The sequence below is a fragment of the Sander lucioperca genome, chromosome 2 (genome assembly GCF_008315115.2).
Source record: "Sander lucioperca isolate FBNREF2018 chromosome 2, SLUC_FBN_1.2, whole genome shotgun sequence".
Lineage (NCBI taxonomy): Eukaryota > Metazoa > Chordata > Actinopteri > Perciformes > Percidae > Sander > Sander lucioperca.
This window is the reverse complement of record NC_050174.1, coordinates 36967397-36989067: the sequence shown is the minus strand read 5'-3', so window position 1 is coordinate 36989067 and position 21671 is coordinate 36967397. Positions and strand designations below refer to the sequence as shown.

General features: G+C 41.8%; 1 protein-coding gene across 2 annotated transcripts in view; it reads left to right on the top strand.

The window, feature by feature from the left end:
* Window positions 1-12674, top strand: part of cemip2 (cell migration inducing hyaluronidase 2) — a 35991-nt gene extending 23317 nt beyond the window's left edge. For both annotated transcript variants that reach the window (XM_031305970.2, XM_031305972.2), the window contains exons 13-24: window positions 2390-2521; window positions 2720-2755; window positions 3075-3230; window positions 4838-5015; window positions 6941-7156; window positions 8302-8513; window positions 8986-9168; window positions 9921-10140; window positions 10227-10328; window positions 10449-10594; window positions 11041-11147; window positions 11263-12674. In XM_031305970.2, coding sequence (XP_031161830.1) covers window positions 2390-2521; window positions 2720-2755; window positions 3075-3230; window positions 4838-5015; window positions 6941-7156; window positions 8302-8513; window positions 8986-9168; window positions 9921-10140; window positions 10227-10328; window positions 10449-10594; window positions 11041-11147; window positions 11263-11462 — 1888 coding nt within the window. In that variant the 3' untranslated portion in view covers window positions 11463-12674. The remainder of the gene's footprint in view (window positions 1-2389; window positions 2522-2719; window positions 2756-3074; window positions 3231-4837; window positions 5016-6940; window positions 7157-8301; window positions 8514-8985; window positions 9169-9920; window positions 10141-10226; window positions 10329-10448; window positions 10595-11040; window positions 11148-11262) is intronic.
* The last annotated feature ends 8997 nt before the right edge of the window (window positions 12675-21671 follow it).

Below are 21671 nucleotides of genomic sequence, written 5' to 3'. Positions count from 1 at the left end.
AGCTCTGATCGGAATTGAGTGCCACCATTTGGCCTGAAAAAAGACGATGAACCCTGTCCATTTTTGAAGACTACAAATCTCCTTTTCAGTTTGCACACAAGATATTTTGTAATCTAATGGGAAGATGGGGGATAAACCTTTTTGTATTTAAAGGGCAACTATTATATAGCATTTTCAGGATTATACTTTCATTTTGTGTTTGTACTAGAACATGTTTACATGCTTTAATATTAAAAAACACTATTTTTCTCATACTGCCCATGGCTGCTGCACCTGTATTCACCCTCTGTATGAGACGCTCTGTAGGAGTGCCTGTCTCTTTAATCCCTCCTCCCGAAATAGACCAGTCTGCTCTGATTGGCCAGCGCGCTTCCTGGAATCTACGGAGCCTCCGCTCCGTGTTCACCAAGGGGGTAAGCCTCTCCTCGGACCGCGAACCTCCTATGGCGCCATTTTAATGCTACAAAGCGATCACCCCCTGTTAGCATTCCATTGACTGCCATTCATTTTGGCGCCACTTTGACAGCGAATAACTTTACATCTGAAGCGTTTAAAGACTTTATTTGTCCATTGTTTATTTCTAAAGAAACACGACAATGTATAAAGGGCTCCATTACCTTGTACCTCACGTTATGGCTCCGTAGCAGACGTTTTTGTAAAAATATGCTAACGATTGTGTCATAACCACGCGACTTACTGTCTCATAGTAGAGGAATTACCGTATAGTACAGGAGAAGCTCGCAGGCAGTTTGGACTTACATTAGCTGTTTAAGTGTAATTACTAATGTTAACTATCATTTTAGTTAGCAATAATTAGCCTGTGCCTATGTTATCTCCTTACATATACCTACGCTCTCCGTCTCTGCAAGATTGGGAATGATTGAGATTTCTCTTGGCACAGCTACCAGAAGACTTACAACTTTCAGACAGGTTTCCCACGTCACATTTACGTCGTCTCTCTCAGTTGGAGGCTGCGCAGTAACGCTCAGCGCTCACCGGAAAAGTGCTTCTAATATCCTTCACTGGTCTCCGTCCAGAGCAACGGGATCTGTTGGTCCATTCTTATATACAGTCTATGGTGTTCACTAGTTGTAGCTGGAGCTACTGCAACGGAGTATGTAGCAGGACTTTGTACTGTGAAAAATCACCAATAAAGGCTTCTTAACCAAATATTACACAACCGGACGTGTCCCAGCAGTAAAGTGACCGGAATTTATGGAGAAATTACCAGCATTGGCTGAGATTACAGCTATGTCGCGTTAGCATGTTGCTAGCTACTTAATAGTTAGCAGTATGCTAACGTTAGATTATAGTGGAACGAACCAAACACTACCCAATCAGACATGTTTTAGCAGTAATGCGAAATGCGAATGCGCAAATAAAGGCTTTTAAACCAAATACTACTAACAGAAAATGTTTCAGGAGTAATGTGATCCGAAATTGGGGAGAATTTAACGACACAGGCAGCCAAGGTGACATTGTTTACTGCCGTTAGCATGTAGTTACATGGGGCAATGTTAAAACCGCAGTGACTTAGAAAAAAAACCCCACTCCAGCCATGTCTACTTGGAGCAGACGACCAATCATAGAAGGCCGGCTTAGAGTTGCGTAAGACTTAGCCAAGAGTAGAAAAAACTGTTGAAACCGGAGTGTTCAGAATAGTTGGAAATCTGAACGTTTTAGCTCACAGGGATTCGTCTAAAATATGTTTACCTCAATTATATTTGTTTTGGCCACGTTTAACATAACAATCCAACATTATAACATTGTACATATGACAGAAAACACGGAAAAGCATGTGACCTTTAATGACACCATGTCCTCTGCAATACCACCCGTGGTGTGCATTGTGGGAGGCAAAATGCATTGAAGCCTTCAGTCTCAAGAGTTCAACAGTGGGGCTTTAGACTTTTAGTCCAGTTAAAATAAAATAAATTATGTTTGCACAGATTTATAGTAGGATGACGTTATGATTATCAGGTCACTCACACCCCTCCAGTAGTCAAATTGGTTACATCTATCTTGTGTGTGTTGTGCGTTCGCCTTCATGAGGACCACATGTGCAGAAAAAGTAGGGGAAAATATGAGGTTTGACATTGTGCTAAGGCTAATGGTGAAAACTACAGAGGTAATGAATGTAGTTATTGGAACGTCACAAGGTTATTAAAGTACTCATATTATGCTTTTTGACTCTGTAGCTAAAACCGAGAGCTCAACACACAGGGTGAAAAGAGGAGCTGCAGCAATCTGCAGAACGACAAACATATGGTGTTTTTTGAAAATTAAACCATGTAAACCTATTCTCGTACAACCTCGAAATACAATTATGAACCTGAAAATGAGCATATGAGCACTTTAATAGAAACGCGTTTGTGTGTGTGTTTATCAGATTCCGACCACACCAGAATGCTGACCCTAGCCGTCCACGGGTGGCGGCAGTCATTGGCACTCTGATCTCCTTCAAGAACAACGACTTGGGAGCGTGGATACGGGGAGGTGACATCATCATCCAGGACTCTGGGTGAGACGACTCATAGGCTGCGATGTGATTCATGTAATGTCTTCAAGAGACCTGAGCACTGGGATGTTTCTGATGAAAAATGAAAAGATTGTGTCATCACAAAAACCTAAACTGTAAATCTCAGTGCTTTTTCGGTGGACAGGCTTATGGTATTTCAATAACGGACAATACACTAAAATATTTCCTTAATCTGAACAGATTTGCAGACAACGGAGTGGGATTGTCCTTTGCCAGGTGCGTACTAACTCTGGTCCAAGCAGTGTCATGATTTTATTCATATTTATTCCATATTTGCTTTTCATATCTCCCTGCCAGATGAACTTGCCAAAAAAACGTGATTGATTGCTAGATACTGACACTTTAAATGTCTTGTGTCACAAGCGTCTCTTTCCTGATTAATATGTTTTTTTTTTCCTCTTCTTTCAAACCTAAATACAAAAGTACACACTTTTACAAACATTTGTCCTGCAGTATATGTCTTTGTTAAGTTTGTCAAATGTTTGCATATGTGATATAAATCTATATTCGCCCGTATCTCCTTCTTGCTCTCCAGTGACGGCAGCTACCCGAAAGATGAAGGCTCCAGCCAGGAGGTGACACAGTCTCTGTTTGTGGGTGAAAGCCGAAACCGAGGGACCAACGGAGGACAGAACAAATACTGGGGTGTAGGAGGGACTGATGCAAAGATGAGGACTCTGCCTAGAAACAGGTGAGGAGGAGAAAACAGAGGGAGGAATAAGCTGTTGAAAGGAGAGGGAAGGAAAGATACATGTGAGGAAATTGAGGGAAAATCCAAATCAAACTGAGTTCTCTCAGGAATTGCAGGGGATGGTGTTGTGAGGAGTTGGCGAAGAAAAATATGTTGGGAAAAACAAACAAGGAAGAGCGAGCCAGCGAGGCAATCAGGTAGTTGGACGGATCGACAGCTGAGGCCACTGCAGCTGCTGTAAGCAGTAGGTGGACTTGTGAAAGGAAGTTCTGTTTTGACTGACTTCCCTCTAGTAGATATTTTAAGCAGTTTATGAATAACTGTGGTGGCAACACTTGCGTGGTTTCGTAGAAAGGGATTACTCATGTAGCATTTGATTTCTTAAGATTAAGGCGATAGTTGCAGGCTTTTTTTGGCTCCTATGAATGTCAGCTGGATGTCACGGCTCACTTCCTTTTGTTTCTATTGTTTGTACCAGACAAATGTGTTGTGTTGCACTACCTGTGCCTCCTTGACAATGTCTTAGATAGGACTTCCATTATGAGGACGTTCATAGAGCCTCTCCATGCTGCTATGCAATGTCTGACTAAGTGGACAATCCCTAATGAGACCAGAGTTTTGAACTTTATGTCCCCTCAGGGACTCCTTCCAGTTCTCTCTGTCTTTCTCTCTCTCATTACAGAGATTGTTATACAAAAGGACCATACCATAAACTAGAGACCGATAAATAGCTGCCTTTTTACTTTTAAATGCTAGGGTTTATGTCAGTTTGTGACCACTATCACCACTGTGTACAACTTTACAGCCATTTTACAGGCTTCCTGACCGCACTGTGACATCTGGCGCAGTCAGTTTGTCTGTCGTCATCGTGGTTACTGCCAAAGCTGCTGACACGCTTTTTATTTTCTTGCCAAGAGAGAATAGACAGTTCCACTAAAATTGATGGATAATTTGAGATCCTTTAATTAAAGTTCAGTACGGTTTCATTAATAGCAATAACGTAAGACTTAGGTCCTCGTCTGAGGGAAAGTTCTTCTGAGGGAAAAATTCTTCTCTATAATTATTATCCAAGATTATCAGTCTTTTTACCTTAACCAGCTTAGCTTATTCCATATGTATATACAATTATTGTTGCTGGGAAAAAAAATTAGAATTTTCAACTATAATTCTCTTTACTAAGATTGTATGGTTAGTTTTTCTTATGTTTTTCTTTTATGATTGATGTTAAAAATCATTTACCACATTACTAATGTTAACAGAGTTGAAGTCATTTTTGGGAGAACCATTGAAATAATGAAATTGCCTGTATAGGCCCATATGACCAAGAATTATGGAGCATGTCATGTCTTAGGCAGTTGATGTCTTGCACCCTAGTGAGCTCATAGCCTGGCTGAAATGTGTTTACGTTTTATAATACCATGTTCCTCTGAAACTCCTTTTTTTTTAAGTTTTGTGTTTTAGCCAGTCCGTGACTAAACCCTGTGGTCATCCATTTGAATGATGGTCTCTTTACTCAATCTGTATTTTCTCCCATTTTATGTATTGCTGCTTTATTGTCTGTATCGACTTGTCTTATCATGGATTGTTCCCCTGCTCCCTCTCTGTAGGACGTTCCCAATCCGAGGTTTCCAGATCTATGACGGTCCGGTGCGGCTTACACAGAGTACATTTCGTGGCTTCGTCCCCACACCAGAGCGTTATACCAGCGCAGTGGGATTCAACCTGAAGAACACCTGGCAGCTCACCCCACGAAACAACCTGTCGCAGCTCAACTTCCAATCCACTGTGAGTTAACATCTATTTTTGACAACGAGGCACGCTACAGTTACTGAGGGATACATGACCCGCTGAGACTGAGGGACAACACAGAGATGTCCGTAGGAAGCAGTTCAACCCTACGCTTAGTCACATTCTATTTACAGTATTATGGTATATTGTTTCATGTTTTAATTGTGATCTGCTTTTAATATGCTTATAATAGCTCAGTGTTTTCCATAGGTTGGCTGCTTTTGGGGGCGGGGGGTGGGCCCTGGGGGAAGTTAGCGTGGGTCAGTGGTGCTCTGCTGCAGAATTAATATAGGGGAAACACTGTAGCTCATAACAGCCAAATGACTGACACTACAGGTGTAAGTTTCCCTCCCAGCGTGTCTTGTCTAGCCATATGACTTGGGGTTATGTTACATTTCAGGGTAAATACTGCTGCATTCACATGGATTCTGCCAGACGGCAAACCGGATATCATTGTAGTGGACAAGAGCAAGATGGTCGAAATGAAATGAGGCCGGCAGAGAATACCGGCAATGGTAACGGTAGGCGCCATTGCCGTTCAAATTTAAAAACATTTTTACTTTTGATGTCCGCTGCAACGGAATTTACATGTTACGTAGCTCCCTCACACAAAGAAAACATAACCGATCTGGACGAGGAGCCGGTAAACACCCGGAATTATATGACCAGAGCTTGAAATCCTACCGAGAAATTACAAGAAGCTGCATGCATTACTAGAATGATTACATGAAAAAATAGACACAAAATAATTGTATTTAATACATTTTATTCCTATTTTTTTTTTTTTTTACAATACGGCATTGCCGTAGCAATATGTCGTCATGCGTGTTTGGTTTCCCAGTGCTGTCCAAAAGGTGTTATTATATATTATGTTATCATGTCTGCATGAATCCATGTGAATGCAGCAGCATGACTCTTGATGTCTTCTTTTCAAGCATTGCATTGCAACTTTGTGATGTGTTTTTTTCTGGTCTGGTTGTGTTGTTGGACTGGCAGCTTTTTTTTATTCATCTTAGTTTTTACCTTTTAAACCTCACTTTGTGTTCATCCTCTTGGTACACAGGGACTGTTTCCCCTTTGGCAGTTTGCTCTTATTTGTGCTTCATCCCTATAACTATCCCCTCGTATTGATTAGGTCACAACTCAACTCAGAGTCACAGTGTGGGCAGTTATGTGAAGCATCGGTTAGACAGAAAAAAGGAGAAGAAAAGGGGAGCCCCTTCTGAGACAGGCCTGTGGAGAAATCATTGTAAATCACTGGTGCCCTCTTGTGGTGGTATAGTACGGTGCACTGCTTTTACTTATATGTGATTTAAAGAAATTAAGGAGTAAAACAGCTCATCAAGGCTCATTATTGTCTTAAAGTTTTAGTGCGTAACTTTTTGATATTAGTGAACGTCCGTTACATTCAAGCCATTGCCAAATGAGTTGCTACAAAGCTAATTAAGACTATCAGCTCCACCCAACTCTCTCTGTATTTCTCAGTATGGCTATGTTCAGAAGATTGTGGCGTCCGGTGACTTTCCCGCGCAGAAGCTCGAGTGAAGATAATGACCTCTTCTGAAGAGTCCATCATGTTTTTTTAATCCTCCGTGTCGTCTTTGGCTACTAGCAACTGCGTGGAGGAGGGGTGGGGGCGTTTGTGCGATCACAGAAGGATTGTATCATGTGGACGCGCCGACAGTGTTGTTGTCATTATGGGTGCGACATAAACTACGCACTATAGCTTTAAACCACAAACATAAGCAAAGTAAACATTTTCAGTTCCAGTAAATGGCAGCTGCATTGAAAAGAGCTCTCCCTAACAAACATTTACCAAGGGTGGCTCTTAGGCAAAGCAGTAATACCCTGAATTGATACATAGTGCTAAAATGTACTGTATATGGTGCCATTCCCAACACTCTTGCTAATAACATCCTCAGGTGGGTCTGCGTGCGTTCTTTGGCCGCCCCGGGCAGTGGTTCGAAGAGAACGACCTGGATGGTGACAAAAACTCCCTCTTCCACGATGTGGACGGGTCGGTAACCGGCTACACAGACACCTACGTCGGCAGAGCGGACAATTACCTGATCCAACATCCTGGCTGTGTGAACGTGTCCCAGTGGAATGGAGTGATCTGCAGCGGCCGCTACTCTCAGGTACGGCATGTCGGCGGACAACACCTCATTCTTGTCGCTCTGTCCTTCTAATGTAAAACTCCTCCTGACCCCTGCACTCCACCACATCCTCTTGATAGAAGTGTGTGTGTGTGTGTGTGTGTGTGTGTGTGTGTGTGTGTGTGTGTGTGTGTGTGTGTGTGTGTGTGTGTGTGTGTGTGTCTGACTCTTACTACAGGGTAACAGTTGGTGAACATGTAAATATACCAGAAACCGTTAAAATAGGAAATAAACATGTTAACTTCTCATAGAAGGGAAGAACATTGAAAATATAGCTTTCACTCTTCACGGACACACACAGAGAGCCAGATGTACCAACGTGTTTGTGCCCACTTCAGGCGTATTTGTTTCGCAATGTGCGCGTAAAAGCATGGCGAGGTATGTACAAACAGGCCGCACTGAGGTAAAAGCGCAGACTGCCTGTCAGGGGAACTGAAAATGGCAAATTGCGCTTTTCCGTGTCAAAGTGGGAGTTTCCCATAAAGAGATGGGAGGTGAAGCAAAAAGTGCGCCTAATTATGTATTCTGCGGTATGTACAAAAACCGCCCGTGACAGAGTGCCTCTATTTTGCAGTGAAAATTCTCCGCCTCTTAAAAGCAGGTGTAAACCAGGATGCAGGTTTCCTCGCATATGCCTCCAGGTGAAATGGCAGCAGTAATCCGAGCAAGACGAAGACATAGGCCAAGGAGACGAGCTGAAAAGATTTTTGCCACAAGGATCACACTTTTTCAATTGAGTGAACACAAAATCATTAAGCGTTACAGATTAAGCAGCCATGCAGTATTACAGTTACTGGAAGAAACCAAAGATGACATTGAATCTCCGACTCAGCGTTCACATTCCATTCCAGCAGTTGTTATACTCCTCGCTACATTACAAATATTGGCATCAGGATCATTTCAAACAGTCATAGCATCAGCAGTGGGAATGTCGCAGTCTGCACTCAGCCGTATCATAGCACAAGTACTTAACACTTTGCTACAGCGCAATTTACGGTATAGTGGGCGGAGAAAGGCGCTGATTACCCGATGAACTGCTGTCTCATGGAGCATGTCAGGGAATTCAGTCCTTCTAAGGTAAAACTCCTCCTGACACCTGCAATCCACCACACCCTCTTCTCCTTCAGGTGTACATCCAGACCCAGGGAGCCCCCAGCCTCAGTTTATCCATCAGCAGAGATGAATACCCTAATGCTCCTCTGGTACTGAGGGGGATTAACAGCCAGGCGGCGCTGTCTCAGCAGTACCAGCCCATCCTGATGATGAGCAAGAGCTACACTCTGCACTGGAGTGGACTTGCACCCCGAGAGGTTGTCCTCTCTCTCATCAACTTTGACAAGTGAGTACCAACAGTCAGCAGTGGGTTTGTGTGTATGTAAGTAAGTGAAGTTTATTTCGAGAGCCCATTTAAACACAGCTTAAGCTGACCAAAGTGCTGTACAAATTTACAAATACAGAAGTATAGACATAATAACAGAATGGTGTGTTTAAAAAGGTGTGTGTGTGTGTGTGTGTGTGTGTGTGTGTGCGTGCGTGCGTGCGTGCTCACTTACTGCAAGTCATGGGATTTCTGTAATATCTTGATGTTTTGAGAGGAAAATGAGAATGTGTTTTTCTCTCAGGGAACGGCAAGACCATCACTGCATTAAATTGGACTTTTCAGCAGTTTGGTGTACTGCATTGCTAGAACTATTCTGAACTGGAGAACCTTACTAACAAACCAGTGTCGTAACATCTTTTTACTACTTGTAGTTGGTCTTGGGGGAAGCCCTGTGATGCGACGTCTCTCTCTTTCTCTTTCTTCCACTCAGAGATGACTGGGTGCTGGTGGGACTCTGTTACCCATCAGACACCACATTTCAGATTATGGCCGACATCAATGATAGGCAAAGCAACACCTTTGATGACCTCACAGACTACGGTACTGTGCCATCCATCGCAGAGCTGGAGAAGAGGCCGATGGAGCGGAAGTACTTCTTTGACCGACCTGTTGGGTGAGAACAAACAAAACCCAATCCTCTCTCTGGGGGGGGGATTGGTGCTCGATACAGCATAGCAACGCGATATTTTCCGTAGCAACAATGTAATGATACATGGACGCCAAGATCTTTTATTATATACATTGCACATTAACTTTTTGTTACTAGAATAATCAAAGAAATAATTAAATGAAAGTTTTTTTGTTTTTTTTTTAAGATTATTTTCTATGTGTTTTGGCCTTTAATTGATAGGACAGCTGTAGACAGGAAATGGGGGAGAGAGAGGGGTAAGACATGCAGCAAAGGGCCGCAGGTCGGAACCGAACCCCGGGCTGCTGCGGTAAGGACTGAGCCTTGGTACATGGGGTGCTCCAGGCGCCCCAGAAATGTATCTTTTTAGGTACAACAGATGTTGAGGAAGTTGTCCTTTGGGGACATTATTTCAAGTAGGAAAAAAAAAGGTAATAAATTGCAGAATATCGCAAAATGTTTAAAATCGCAATAATATGGCATCGCGATAATATCGTATTGTGAGGCCTCTGGTGATTCCCACCCCTACTCTCTAGCAGTATGTTAAAAAAAGAAGTGGGTTAAACTTTAAGAGATTGACTTGGTTTTTAATCCTGAATTGCATTAACCTTCTCACACTGAGCAGTCGGAAACTTCTCACTTCTTTCATCCCTTTTTTTGTCTCTCTGAGGCTCCCTGATTTCCTGCAGTTTATTAAACTCTGGCTATTTCTCCTCTTCTCCTCCGATCACACCCAGCTTGTTGTGGTTCTACCTTCGGGCCCGGCAGCGGCGTGACGGCCACAGCTACTGTTCAGCAAAAGGCTGCGAAAGAGTGAAAGTCATAGCCACCACGTCCTCCAAACAGACCTGTAACTGTACGGTCAAGGCCTACCCCAAGTACTCCAAGACACCCTCAGCGGTGGTGCCTATGCCGGCCCTCAATACACAACCCTGCAAAGACTGTGGCGCCAAACAAGTATGTGAGCTACGTTTTAAGATGACGTCCGCTCATCCGCTTAAAAACACAAGCCACCATTGCTGACCAATGTGTCTCTGTGTCAGCTTGTGTTTTCCAGTGAGCCATGGACCTCCTACCTCCAGACACAAGTCAAGTCTCTCAGCAGCAAAGAGCAGCAGCGAGGAGATAACAGCTCCTTTATCACTGTGAGCATGCCAGGCTTCAAGTACAAAAACAAATCCAAACACATTACCTGTACTATGTCTCGAATGTGTGAATCAGGGTTTATTTAACTTATTTTTTTTCTCTTCCCCGTCACCTGCCAGGTGAATGAGGTGACCATGGTTTTCTCTCAGCCTGGGTATTTCCTGGTGTCAGTAGACGCCTGCTCCGGGAAGGTCACAAAGAAAACCTCTTTTACCAAGATGGACGCCAAGATGGAGCAGTACCTAAAAACTGGAATACCAAAGAGGTGAAGCTAGGGAAAATACGCTAACAGTGCTCACAGCACGTTTGCTTTTCTTGCACACTACTTTGCACTATTACTTTTTGCACTTTACATCCCACTCCATGTGCACTTGTCTTGATATTATGTCTTATTTGTATTTTTGTATGTTATGTTGATATGTGCCTATATGTATATTGTTGTCTCTATTGTACAGTATGTACTATTTGTCTACTGAATGTTTACTACTACATGTCTATTTGTTGAATGTATAGAGAGTTAACACCTACCAAAGTCAAATTCCTTGTGTATGTAAGTATATAAGCCAATAAAACAGATTCTGACAAGGACATACAGTGGTATCAAAATCTGAGACAAATATGTCCTATTTAGTAAAAATATACAGCAGCCCAGTTTAGGAGAGTTGTGCACATTCTTGCTTAATTTACAGACGTGTTTTGTTTCTCCAACAGTTCTATAGTGCTCATGGCAACACGAGGTCAACCAGAAGGCTTGGTGGGTGTAGCATCACATCTGGTCTCTTTTGGTTTGGCCAAACCTGCTGCTCTGCACAGTAAAGGTCAGTGATGTGCTTAACATTTTTTTTTTCTCCCTTTACTTCGTCTGTCTAGTTGCTGTATTTTGGGGCAAAGTCTGTCTTTCTCATACACTCTTATTGCTACCTCTCACCGCAGAGAGTCTGGCACTTTGGGGGTTCCAGGGTGGTTCTTCACCCCCTCCATGGGTCTCGCTACAAGCCGGACAGGGGGATGAGTTCCTGGGGCTGCAGGAGCGGTACTTGCCTCTGGGTTTGGAGGCCTACGGCTGTACGCCACCTGCACCTCACACGCGCAAAGACCTGGAGCTACTCAAAATAGCCACGGGACTACAATGACCAATGTGAACGTAACAACTTAACTACCCAGAACACTCTTGCACACAGATACACAAACACACGCAACCAGCTGATGAATGTGAACTGCTGAACCTTTAATTTATTAACAATGGCAAAGATGTTTACCAATTTCAAGTAGAGAGAAGGTATTTTATTATGAAGGGGGTGAGGATTTTTGTGATTGTTGTGCATGTGTGTGCGCGCGTGTAAGTGGAAGTATGCCTTGGGGCCATTGAGTCAATGCACTTTCCTTTTAAAGACACAACTTGCCTTATCAGCCAAAGTGATCAAATGGAGCTTTACAATAACTCAGTTTATCTTTTTGTTTATCTTGGAACAGAAGACAAACCAACCCAAAGCAACTTTTAACATCTACCTACCCATCTTATTATTTATTATGTAGTTCATTAAAATCAAATGAATTGAGTCTCAATGCATTAGATACACACAAGCTGGAAGGAAATTATGAAAATACATTGCATTGTCCCTGAAATGAGACCATGTTCGATTAGAACAGAGAATGAAACAAGATGGATTAGATGAGCTCAGGTCAAAGGGAAATAATGAAAATAAATCTGAGAATGAAAAAGCACTATTAAGCCAAAAATGAACATGTAGTAAACAGAGCCAGTGTGCCATTAAGATGCAAAACACCTATATTGTAAAACAAAGTCATAACAAGCCATATTCATATTTAAATGGTTGTATAGACAAAGGGTAGTTTGCAGTGACGTTAATCTTGCCTTTGTACATAAAAAAAAAAAAAAATCTGTTTAATAGATAAAGTATTACTTTGTAGGCCATAACTCTTTCTACCAATCTTCACACATCGTTTAGCTTTTTTAGTTGATGTCTGTAACAACTGAATCTTTAACTGGAAAACCTCCTCTGATCATCGTGCAGCTGTACAACTTTAAGCACCTTTTTTTACGGATTCCTACGTGGATTACTGGATCTTTTTTTTATCTCGTATTCGTATTTATCTCTTCACGGTGATGGCATATCAAGTGCTGGCCACATGTGCAGCACAAATATACCTACAGTATGTATCACTTTTCTTTTTTTTGTTGTTTCCTCAAACAGAATTGAATGTTTTACCTTTCATCTGCCTCATTCAGGATCTTTTCACATTATTGCCAAAACCGTATTCAGATAGAGCACAGGGTGCCTTCTTTTTAGAGTTGGTATCCTGGTTGAACAGTAGTGAGCCGCAAAATGCATACAGATCATATACCAGCTGTAAGGTAAAAGGCTTTGTGTTGAGAGTTTGAAGTGGTGTTTGGATGTGAGCAGGGCACCCCCACTGAGCAATAACTCTGTGTGTGTGTGTGTGTGTGTGTGTGTGTGTGTGTGTGTGTGTGTGTGTGTGTGTGTGTGTGTGTGTGTGTGCTTTTACTATATTCGTGGGGTCCAAAAACCGGGGAATACAGTATACTTGTGGGGTCTGCACAGCCTTGTGGGGCCCAAAATGCTGGACCCCACAAGGTTAAAGGTCTGTTTGAGGGTTAAGACTTGGTTTTAGGGTTAGAATTAGGTTATGATTAGGGTGAGGGTTAGGGTTAGGCATTTAGTTGTGATGGTTAAGGTTAGGGTAAGGGGCTAGGGAATGCATTATGTCAATGACGGGTCCCCACAAAGATAGTGAAACAAATGTGTGTGTGTGTGTGTGCGTCCTTGTTTATTTTTATTACCTTGTTGCCTTTTAACCACTTTCCTGTTAAAAAGAACGAGAGGTAAAACATTTCACCCCCTTTGCCTTTTGTTCAACTGATGCTACTGCAACTGATAGTAGCGAGCTTTGTAAATATGGTGTTTAATGTTATAACTCAAATTGTATATGTAATGGAAATGTCAAACAGGTTGTCAATAGTGTGTGTATTTACTGTGTTTTTGTTTTTTTGTCAATTGATAAGTCATCTGAAAAGATTTAATGCCGATTCTTTTAATGTGGAAACTCAGCATTTGTTACAAAATTGCCAATTAAATAAACATTTATGCTTTTTAATAAAAACATATTTTATCTTTTGCTTATAGCCGTAGTGAGAAGAGAATGGCCTCTCCTGAGTTTAGGTCTGAGAAATTATATTCTTTATATTCGAAGTGATTGCTTTTTTTTGCATCAGTTACACAACTTTACCACTTGGAGGCAGCCTAGCATTCTTAAGGAATTCTTCTAAAATTCAGTTGAGCACAAATCCACATTTTCATATCTGAGATGCTGAAATGTACTAGTCAGCAGAGGTGTCAAAAGTATTCACATTCATTACTCAGGTAGAAGTATAGATACTAGGGTTTAAAAAGACTTCTGTAGAAGTTGAAGTATCAACTCAAGCTTTTTACTCAAGTAAAAGTATAAAAGTACTGGTTTCAAATCTACTTAAAGTATAAAAGTAAAAGTAATGTAAGGGGAAAAAAATAATATCAATATGCTTTTTCATATTAGACGGCGAGTTTTGGAAACAATTAGCTTGTGTACTTGGGTGCGCAGAGCTTGCAGCCCATTCAAAAGGAGTTGTTTTTGCATCCAACCATTTCTAAAAATTCTTCCAGGTACGGCCAGGGATGTAGAAGGGTTGGCTGGTCTTCCTGGCTGCCAACCTCCTCGCTCGTGCTTGGTCGGGACGTTTCGCTCAAGTTCTCTTGAGTCTCTGCCACGGACATCTTCGTACTAGTACTAGGCTACATACGTCTGCTATTTCCTTGCTGGAGTGTGACGTGATTTGTGTCAGGTGCAGGTGCGATGGATCGCGTACAAACCAATAGGGTGTCGGAATGGTATATGTTTATACTCATACTCATCCAACCACGATCAAATTCACTCTATCTGGATGGCGCGATTTATGTGGATAGTTGTTTTTTTTTAACGTTGACAAGCCGGAATGAAAACAAGCCGAACTGAAATAGGAGTAACGAGGCTATTTTTAAAATGTAAGGTGTAGAAAGTACAGATAATTGCGTGAAAATATAAGGAGTAGAAGTAAAAAATCTGCTGTAAAATAATTACTCCAGTAAAGTATAGATACCCAAAATTTCTACTTAAGTAAGGTAACAAAGTATTTGTACTTCGTTACTTGACACCTCTGGTAGTCAGTACAGTAAATTGTATCAAAGTAAAAACTGTAAGACTTAATAAATAAGTGTAGTATGTAACTTATGGAATAATATCAAAATTGTCTTCTTTTTTAGCGAGGGTAGCTTTTAGGACACTTAACAAAATAACCATCAAACTGTAACCTGAAAACAACCATTACTGTTTATTTTACCACACCAGCTGCCAACACAGAGGGGGTTTAATCGGGCTTCTGGAGATAACAGTAAACTTCTGTCAAACATGTAGAACTATTAGACAGTACAGTAAAAATGCATGGCACGATGGAATGCAGCAGTTGCTTTTACTAAATTATGGATGAGGAACAAGTAAGAATTGTAAGAATTCACCATTCACAAGAGGCAACTTGTCAGCAGTCAGTTAATATGCAAGGTAAATGGGTGGATAAAAGTTTATAGATTCAGGTACCGGCCTCATAAAACCAGACAAACACATGGCAACTACTGCTGTAGATATCCTAGTGAGATGGATCGGTTCTGTGTCTGCTGGTGTGTGACGATCCTTGACAAGAAAAAATACATGAAAGCTGTCACTGTCTAAAGAAATATGGTGCAGTCCTAACAGACCGCAGCCCACCATATGGCTCAGATGAGTGAATTTACTTGTCCATAAAATGGTCCCTGACCATGAAGACCGAGTGCTCCCACACACTTCACACCATTCTAAAAATGAGGGAGGACTGATTGGTGTGACACAGTTTGCAGGCAAAATGATGCACATGAGAACAGCCGCTCTTTCTTGATACCCAGGCATCTGCCGTAAGGACAAAAAAACACGCTGCCATCGATGTCATTGTTTCTCACTGATACAGGAACAATCAGTGAGATTGGTACTGAATATTTCCATCAGATCTGCCATTGTGACAGCATAGTTCAAAAGCTCCATGTGGGGTGATATTTGTGTCTTTTTGAAAAATAAATCCTTTGGTGATTATGTGTTTATGTCGCATGGATGGGCTGAGTGTTCTTTACAGCTGAGTTTTAATTATGTAATACTCAGGCTGTTGAACTGTGTAAATACAATTAGAGAAATGCCAAGGCTAAAAATATGATACTGTAGAGACTCGTGTGGGCGGTAGCCTTTAGTGATATACTGTAGGCTATATTGTTAGCAACACGCACTCTACACTGTGACACATAGTTGCTGGATTTTGTGTATTTCTTGGATTTTTTCTGCCCTTTCTAACCCTTCTGCTAAAGGTTAAATGTGGAAAAGGCAGCAGTTAAGAATAATAAGGGTTTTATGGTTTACTGTGTAAACTTGCTAACACGTGGATTAGGTGCAATGCCTTTATGATTTAGACTGATTTATTATTTTACAGCTAAGAATCACTTGGACTAACAAGATAACATAGACCATATAAGTCCTAAAAACTGCCTTCAATATGATGGGAAAACACCATCACTTTAGCTTCTCATGAACTTTTTAAAGTAATTACCTAAAAACCATTACAATAACTTAATTTACAATGAATTATGACTTAATAACTATTATTATTACATTTAAATAGGCTTATGTGATATAAAAGTAGCTTAACTAGAGTTAAAGGCTGAGAATCTGTGGCAACTAATGCTACTCTGCTAAGCTAGGCTACTTTTAGCAGGACTAACGTTATTTTGGCTTTTTTTTTTAAATTCGGTATGGCTGGCTATTTATTTATTGGGGATAACAAGTTAAATTACCAACATGTTAGTCCATCTTCATTGATATACTGTATTTCAATTGCAAGAAACCCCTTGGGGGGGCGGGGGGGTAGTAAGAAAATTTAGCTTTAGCCGAGGCTAGCCGTGGCTATCTCACCAGCTAGCTTTAACCAGGTTTGGCCTGCTTTCTTTGACTTCTTTGGTTTGTAGTAACTGCATTTTAAAAACATGTTTTCTTTGAAATTATACATTTCTAGAGCTTGAAAAAAAATTAAAACAAATGTCAACAAGCCAGGTTCTGGTCTTAACTAAATTTACATTCAAAGCAACATACACCTGAAGCAAAGAAAAACTGACAAGACCACGGAAATTAGAAGGAATAGCGTCCTGTCTGCCTTAGATTAGTGAATTACTGGTGTGAGCATGTGCATATTTGCATAGAAATTAACTGTGTGTGCAGAGCAGCAAATACTTATTAACCGGGTCCACCCAGGAGCTTTGAAGCCCAACGGTTTAGTATATTCAAGGTAAATGTATCTGGATTCCCTTTACTTGCAGCATTGTATAATTTTTTAATATCATCACTCGATCGGTTCAGAAGTTCCATTTGATTTCCCGCTGATGCTTGGTGATGGTGGTCCTGAATAATTAAACAATTCTGACAGCCATGCAGGGGTCCGTTTCCATAACAACCCCTCTCCTGGTGTCCTCGCTGCCCTGAGGAGTAATGTAAATCTGCTGTCTGCTTAATGTCACAGTGCCAGCAGCAAAGTGGCACACAAAGACACACAGGTTGGGGTCAGTGTCGTCACAAAGGACAGGTGTGGCGGACCACCTGTGACCACACAAGGAAGAGGACCCTGTCTTATGACTCTAAGAGCGGTTTTCAGGTGACAGGTGGGACAAGATGTAACACAATCATACAGTACACAGCTCATAGACTGTAAAAATAATGGATGAAGCTTCCATGCCTGAAAAGTAAAGCCAATACAGAAGTGCCTTAAACCTGTATTCTATCTCATTTCCAGCAGGGGACGACTCCACTTGTTGCCAAAAGAAGTCTATTAGAAAATGACCCTACTTCTCACTTGATTTATTACCTCGGTAAACATTTTCATAATGAGTTTATGGTCTCAGTCGCTGATTTCAAGTCTTCTTCAATACAGCATGATGTTCATTTTGTAAATCATGGTCCCATTTATTTTAAAATAGACGATAAAGCAGGGGATGCTTTCGGAGGCGAGGCTACATACCAACCTGTCAATCAGGCGTTATTATGGAACCCACGCAACTTCTAGGCAAGACCTGCCCTTCAATAGCATTCACACGCTACTGTTGGCCAGGCGTCCATGCTTACGCAAGGTAACGGAACCCAATTTATTCAGGTTATGAAGTAACTTTAGGCTATCTTAACCTTAACTACTCGAGGTATATGCCTAACCTCAACCAATCGGGCTGCTTTGTAGGGCGGGACTTGCCTAGAAGTTGCGTAGGATCCATAATAACGTGTCAATCAGGACAGAGGCTTAGCAATGCTAACCATGGCACTGTGTACATTTAAAACAGCTGTGAACTTTATTTGAGGTGTTGTCTGTGTTTTCTTTTTCAACTTTGACCCTCTCGCTGTGTGTTTTCACTTAATCCAAGTTAATTGTAACATTTTGGTCGCCTAAAAATGTCTTGTTTAGCGTGTTGCCAACCTAGCTAGCTAGCTACTGCTAGCGTTAGCTGGTAACTTATGGGAAAGTTTGCAGATTTTCTGAATGAACCGTACCCAACAGTACCTGGAGGTCCGCGTTTACCTGCCGGTAAATCTCCGCTGGATGACTCGCTTCAGAAGGGTTGAAAATCGGCAACTTTCCCTCTTTAGCATTTAGCTTAGCGCAATTGCAACCATAAACAACACTGACAAAAAATCAAGATGGCGACGTCCAAATTGCCAAACTCGAGGCTTCAAAACGGCAATCCACAAACCAACGGGTGACGTCACTGCTGCTACGTCCACTATTTTACAGTCTATGACGCAGCTTTATGCTGTGTTCATAATACAGTTAGAGTTAGAGGAAGCAAAATACCTTTGTGTTTGGCTTCCTCCAACATGACTGCGTATAGGAACGCAGGCAATTTGACCACAAATGGCTTTTTCCGGTCCCGATGAGTCGGTGCAGAGGTTGGTGGGATCGCTCTAAGGTCACAGGGGGAATAGTTTAATGATGTCCGTAATCTTTTCTGACAGTATGTTGACACACACATCTAAAGTCTCCTGATCTCCCCTCACACACAGCACTACTCAGACATAGTCAATTACCCTTTAACATCAAATGGTTCATCAGCTCCCCAGCCCATTAGACGGTGAATTAACCTTATCTACCTGTAGATGAAGAGGTATGGGTGTGACGGTTATAGGCTTGCCCCAGTCAGAGCTATTCCTAGAGAACATGCCATGTACTTTCCACACAGCATGGTACTGGCTAATCAGGCCCCGAGAAATGCAATAAAAAAAGGATTATGATGCAGTTATTTATTGTCAAAAGTGCTTATTCAGTTTTTTTAATCATTCACTCCGTTAATATGTGGCTACGTGTTTGTTTGGGGACTCGAAAGGGGCTGTGAGATGTTTAAAGGCTTAAACCCAGCATGTGTCTCAACTGCTTTATGCGCTGTGTTTCAGCATGACCCTGCAGATAATTCAGAGAACTGCAAATGTAATTGCTCCATAACGAACATTAAAAGATCCATTAATTTAGTCATTTTCAATGTGTTTAGCTGTAAAGGGACATTGTGGAGGCTCTTAAGGCTAAATGTGTTGCTTTGAACAGAATCACAGTTTTGTGTGAGGACTTAACTGAAGGCTTTTGTTGTTGATGTTCATTGGCTTGAACAAAATCTGCTATTATGATGCCACTAAAATATTCATGGAAGTATGAGGCCATTAGTGTTTGGCAATCATGATGATGATGCTGATGATTATGAAAATGATAATGATGGCAACAATCATGCGTGATGCTGCCACCCTACATCTTCAACTAAACTAATTCTTGCTGTGAAAACACTTGGCTGTCGAGACAAATCAAGTTCAGACATGACATGTGGTTACCGAGCCAAGATAATCATTGCTCCCCGGAAAAACTATGCCAGATTTGTGCTGCTTGTGACTGACCAAACGTCAGGGCCTGCTGCTCTGCTGGGAGCCACTGCTCCAGGCTGTCGTGGATACATCTGATCCTGCAAAACGAGCTAAAAGCAACATTTGTCGGAAGCCAAGAGCCCAGGATTTAAATCTTCTGAGACATTCGCTCAGTATTTAGCCATTTTTCAACTGAACAGCTCAATATTTAATGTTTCTCTAATCATTTGCATCCACTTCACAGGTCACCTAGAGACAGAATCCATAGCGTCAAACTCTGAAAGCCACACCCACCAGAGGGGAAATCAATATACAACCAAGGGCTGAAAGGCTGACAAAGTGCCTGTAGCTAGCTAACATTTGATTTACATTAAATTTAAGCATGTCAAAGGATTATTTTAGCAACCCATGTCTACCAGAGAGGGCAAGTTAGCTGTTAGTAAGCTAATGTTAGCTATGTGTTAGCAAGCTAAGGCACATGCAAACATATAGCTTTCTGATTTATCCATAATTCCCCTAACGTTATAACACAAGTTGCATACTGTGAACAAAATACTATTGCTAGCTTAACTTACAGATATGGCCTAAAACTGCAATTGGATGTTGGAAACTTGCTGCACATGTAACGTTGGGCATAACGTTAGCTTAAGCTGCCTACATATGATCTGCGGTAAAACCGTGAGGTAGGGGGAAGGTAACGTAACGTCATCATTGCTTCGAGGTTTGGTTTTGCCTTGAAAGGTCAGCGGCCACGAGGTTAAAGTTTAAATAATTTGAACTTTGAGCGCTGCACTAAGTGGCAATTTCAGGCGGTGCGCCCCACCAACGGTAGCGCTTTCTCCAAGTTGTCTCCACTGCTTCCCCATAGGAAAGCAATGGAACAGCCAGCGCAGAGCTGTTTTTCACCACCTTCTGTTTTCTTTGTGTTGGAATTTTAAATTCGGTGGATTTCTGAGGACTATGGTTAGCTGCTCCTCAGATCTCTTCATGGTAAATTGAAACAGCTAGCTAGACTATCTGTCCAATCTGAGTTTTCTCTCGCACGACTATTTTGCAGCGGCTCTGTGTGGAGTTTAGCACCGCCCATGACGATTCTGATTGGTTTAAAGAAATGCCATTAAATCAGAGCACGTTTTCCTCCAATCCCCAAATGCTGTGTGGAGCAAGGGGGTAAGCTTCTCCTCGGACCGCAAACCTCCTATGGCGCCATTTTGATGCTAATAAGCCATCACCTCCCGTTAGCATTCCATTGACCATTCCACTTTGACAGCGAATAACTTTACATCTGAAGCGTTTAAAGACTTTATTTGTCCATTGTTTATTTCTAAAGAAACACGACAATGTATAAAAGACTCCATTACCTTGTACCTCACGTTATGGCTCCGTAGCAGACGTTTTTGTAAAAATAGGCTAACGTTTGTGTCATAACCACGCGACTTACTGTCGCATAGTAGAGGAATTACCGTATAGTACAGGAGAAGCGCGCAGGCAGTTTCGTCTCACATTAGCTGTTTAAGTGTAATTCCTAATGTTAACTATCATTTTAGTGATCAATAATTAGCCTGTGCCCATGTTATCTCCTTACATATACCTACGCTCTCTGTCTCTGCAAGAATGGGAATGATTGAGATTTCTCTTGGCACAGCTACCAGAAGACTTACAACTTTCAGACACGTTGCTCACGGCACATTTACGTCGTCTCTCTCAGTTTGCAGCTGCGCAGTAACGCTCAGCCATCACCGGAAAAGTGCTTCTAATATCCTTCACTGGTCTCCGTCCAGAGCAACGGGATCTGTTGGTCCATTCTTATATACAGTCTATGGTGTGGAGTAGCCAGATTCTCCTTCAGCGCTCTTTGGAGGAGGGTCTGGCAAAGCAAGACTAGGAACCCACAGTCTTCCCATTCTTCCTGCTGATTCCTCACATCTGTATCCACTTTTGTCTTCATAAAAGCTTGTTTTTTTTCCGGTTTGGCAGCTTATTAAAACTTGAGTAATGTGTTACCTACCATGTTGGTAGTGCATATCACCACACAACAGCTTTTAGGCATTTTTCTGTTGTTTGTTAGCAGATGGAATTGACAAGGAGGCACCTTCACGCAATACAAGTCAATGGAGAGCGGCGAGTTGTTTTCTCCTCCGTTGGGGGCGGGACTTAAATGTGCTCTATCTCTAGCCCTGTTGGTCAGCTTTACCTGCTTCCACCTCTCACGACGGAGGCGTAGGGATGGTTTTTGAGAGGCCAATATGCAATGCAATTGCTCAATATTTGTGTTTCCACTAACCTGACAGTTTATGTATTTCTGATTGTGTGATTTCTATATTGTGGAG